The 2,153-nt window shown below is 38.0% G+C and overlaps 1 protein-coding gene across 1 annotated transcript; it reads right to left on the bottom strand.

The window, feature by feature from the left end:
• Positions 1-228: 228 nt before the first annotated feature.
• Positions 229-1,197, bottom strand: LOC122104731 (olfactory receptor 10AG1-like; the record flags this gene model as incomplete). The annotated part of the gene is made up of 1 exon (XM_042675667.1): positions 229-1,197. A coding segment is annotated over one exon (969 nt), but the record flags the coding sequence as incomplete, so codon positions are not given.
• Between the last annotated feature and the right edge of the window lie 956 nt (positions 1,198-2,153).

Raw genomic sequence — 2,153 nt, 5'->3', positions numbered from 1 at the left:
ATAAAAAATAATTCTCTTTAGTCTTGAATAACATTGGAGAGCTATGAGTTGGTGTACTATATAGTCTGGCTGAGTAATTTCAGAATAAGGTTTCAATATATCAAAAATATATGGTAAGTTGAGTGACATTCCATTCCGAGTTGAGAATGTGATGTTTCCCTTATAACTATGAAAAGACAAGATGGTAGGTGACATCAACCCTTTTAGATTCCAAGTAAATGTATGACACTATGTTTTAAGGAATAATTTTCTCAATGGTGCAATCACCTCCTTGTTCCTCAGGCTGTATATCAGCGGATTCATCATGGGAGTAACAATGGTATAGAAAAGAGACAGTAATCTGTCAGTTCCTGCAGAATGATTAGATTTGGGCCTGAAGTAGGTAATGCTAGCTGACCCATAAAATAAAACCACAACTATCAGGTGAGAAGAGCAGGTAGAGAAGGCCTTGCCCCGTCCTTGGGCTGTTGGCATCGTTAGAATGGTGGAAATGATTTTGCTGTAAGAAGCAAGGATCAGCAGAAAAGGAACTGCAGCCACTAACATGACCACTACATAGACAGACAGTTCGTGTACAGATGTGTCTCCACATGCCAGTTTCATAATGGGGGGTATGTCACAGAAGAAGTGGTCGATGTGGTTAGATTGGCAGAAATGTAGGGAGAATATCTGGCAGGTCTGTCCTATCTGTACTGGAACTCCACTGAGCCAGGATCCAGTGGCTAGCTGAATGCATTTCATCGGGGTCATGATCAGAGGATAGTGGAGAGGGTGACAGATGGCCACGTAGCGGTCATAGGACATCACAGCCAGGAGGAAGCACTCAGTGGTTCCTAGGATGAGGAAAAAGCACAACTGGATGGCACAGGCCAGCAGAGGCATGGTTCGGTCCTGAGTCCAAATGTTATCCAGAATCACAGGCAGAGTGACCGATACATAGCAGATTTCCAGGAAAGAAAAATTAGCCAGGAAAAAATACATGGGTTTCTGTAGGGCAGGGTTAAGTCTGGTAATTATGATTATGAGGCTATTCCCGAGAAGGATAATTATGTAAATAATGAAGAACACTCCAGATAGGAACCCTTGGAGGTTTGGGATGTCAGAGAAGCCCAGTAGGAGAAATTGCTTCACTGTGGAAACATTGTCCTCAGGTTTGATAGGTTCAGGGATCATCTGTGGAAACGATTTAATCAGAAGCACAATTCATTTCTCTGTTCTCAGTGCTTATTTTTACAAGTATGATCCAAGGAAAGTACATTGTTTATCTTGTATTTTCTTGCTAGGCTGGAGTGCTAAGTGCTCTAAAATGATAATACCTTGTTTTATCACATCTATAATTTAGATGCTCTAAAATTATAACTTGTTTTCCTCCATTAATCGCTAATGATATGGAAAATGTGGGTCTTCTTTCATCCTTTCAAAATATTATCTTTACTTTTAAGGAAATATATCAAATTATACTATTTATTTAGAACATCCAAGCCTCCCAAACTGAAAATCAATGTTCAATACAGCAATCATTCCTTCATTTTTATTGTTATGGTGTCATCCTTATTCCTCAATTCAGTTTTCTATTAGCATCAATGCCAAATTTATTTCATTGTTCAAATAAATATTTTACATAGCATCTCATAATTTTTTAAAAGAATACACCTAATTTTGACTATAAAAACAAGGGTTATACCATGGGCAATGGACATACAAAGCAACAAAAAATCATCTTATAAATATGTTAGAAACAATATGAGTCCATATCTTGGGGTTCATTTCACCTAACATCAACTTATCTGACCATTTCTTGTCTCAGACATATACTAATTATTGTAAATAAGGGAAACCATGGGACCTATTTTTCTTCACTTAATATAATTTTTTCCAAGTCTTTCCAGTTCCTAACAAATGGGGCAATGTCATTCTTTCTGATGGAGGCATAGAATTCCATTGTGTATATATACCACATTTTCTTGATCCATTCATCTACTGAGGGGCATCTGGGTTGGTTCCATATCTTAGCTATGGTAAATAATGTTGCAATAAACATAGTTGTGCTGATAGCTTTAGTGTGGTCTTGTTTGTGATCATTTGGGTAAATGCCCAAAAGTGGATTGCTGGGTCATAGGAGAGCTCTATGTAGAGTCTTTTGAGGAACCTCC

This window comes from Dipodomys spectabilis, unplaced genomic scaffold, assembly GCF_019054845.1.
Source record: "Dipodomys spectabilis isolate Male_0828 unplaced genomic scaffold, ASM1905484v1 ptg000030l, whole genome shotgun sequence".
Lineage (NCBI taxonomy): Eukaryota > Metazoa > Chordata > Mammalia > Rodentia > Heteromyidae > Dipodomys > Dipodomys spectabilis.
Note: the sequence above shows the minus strand (reverse complement) of the source record. Positions and strands in the feature narration are given on the sequence as shown.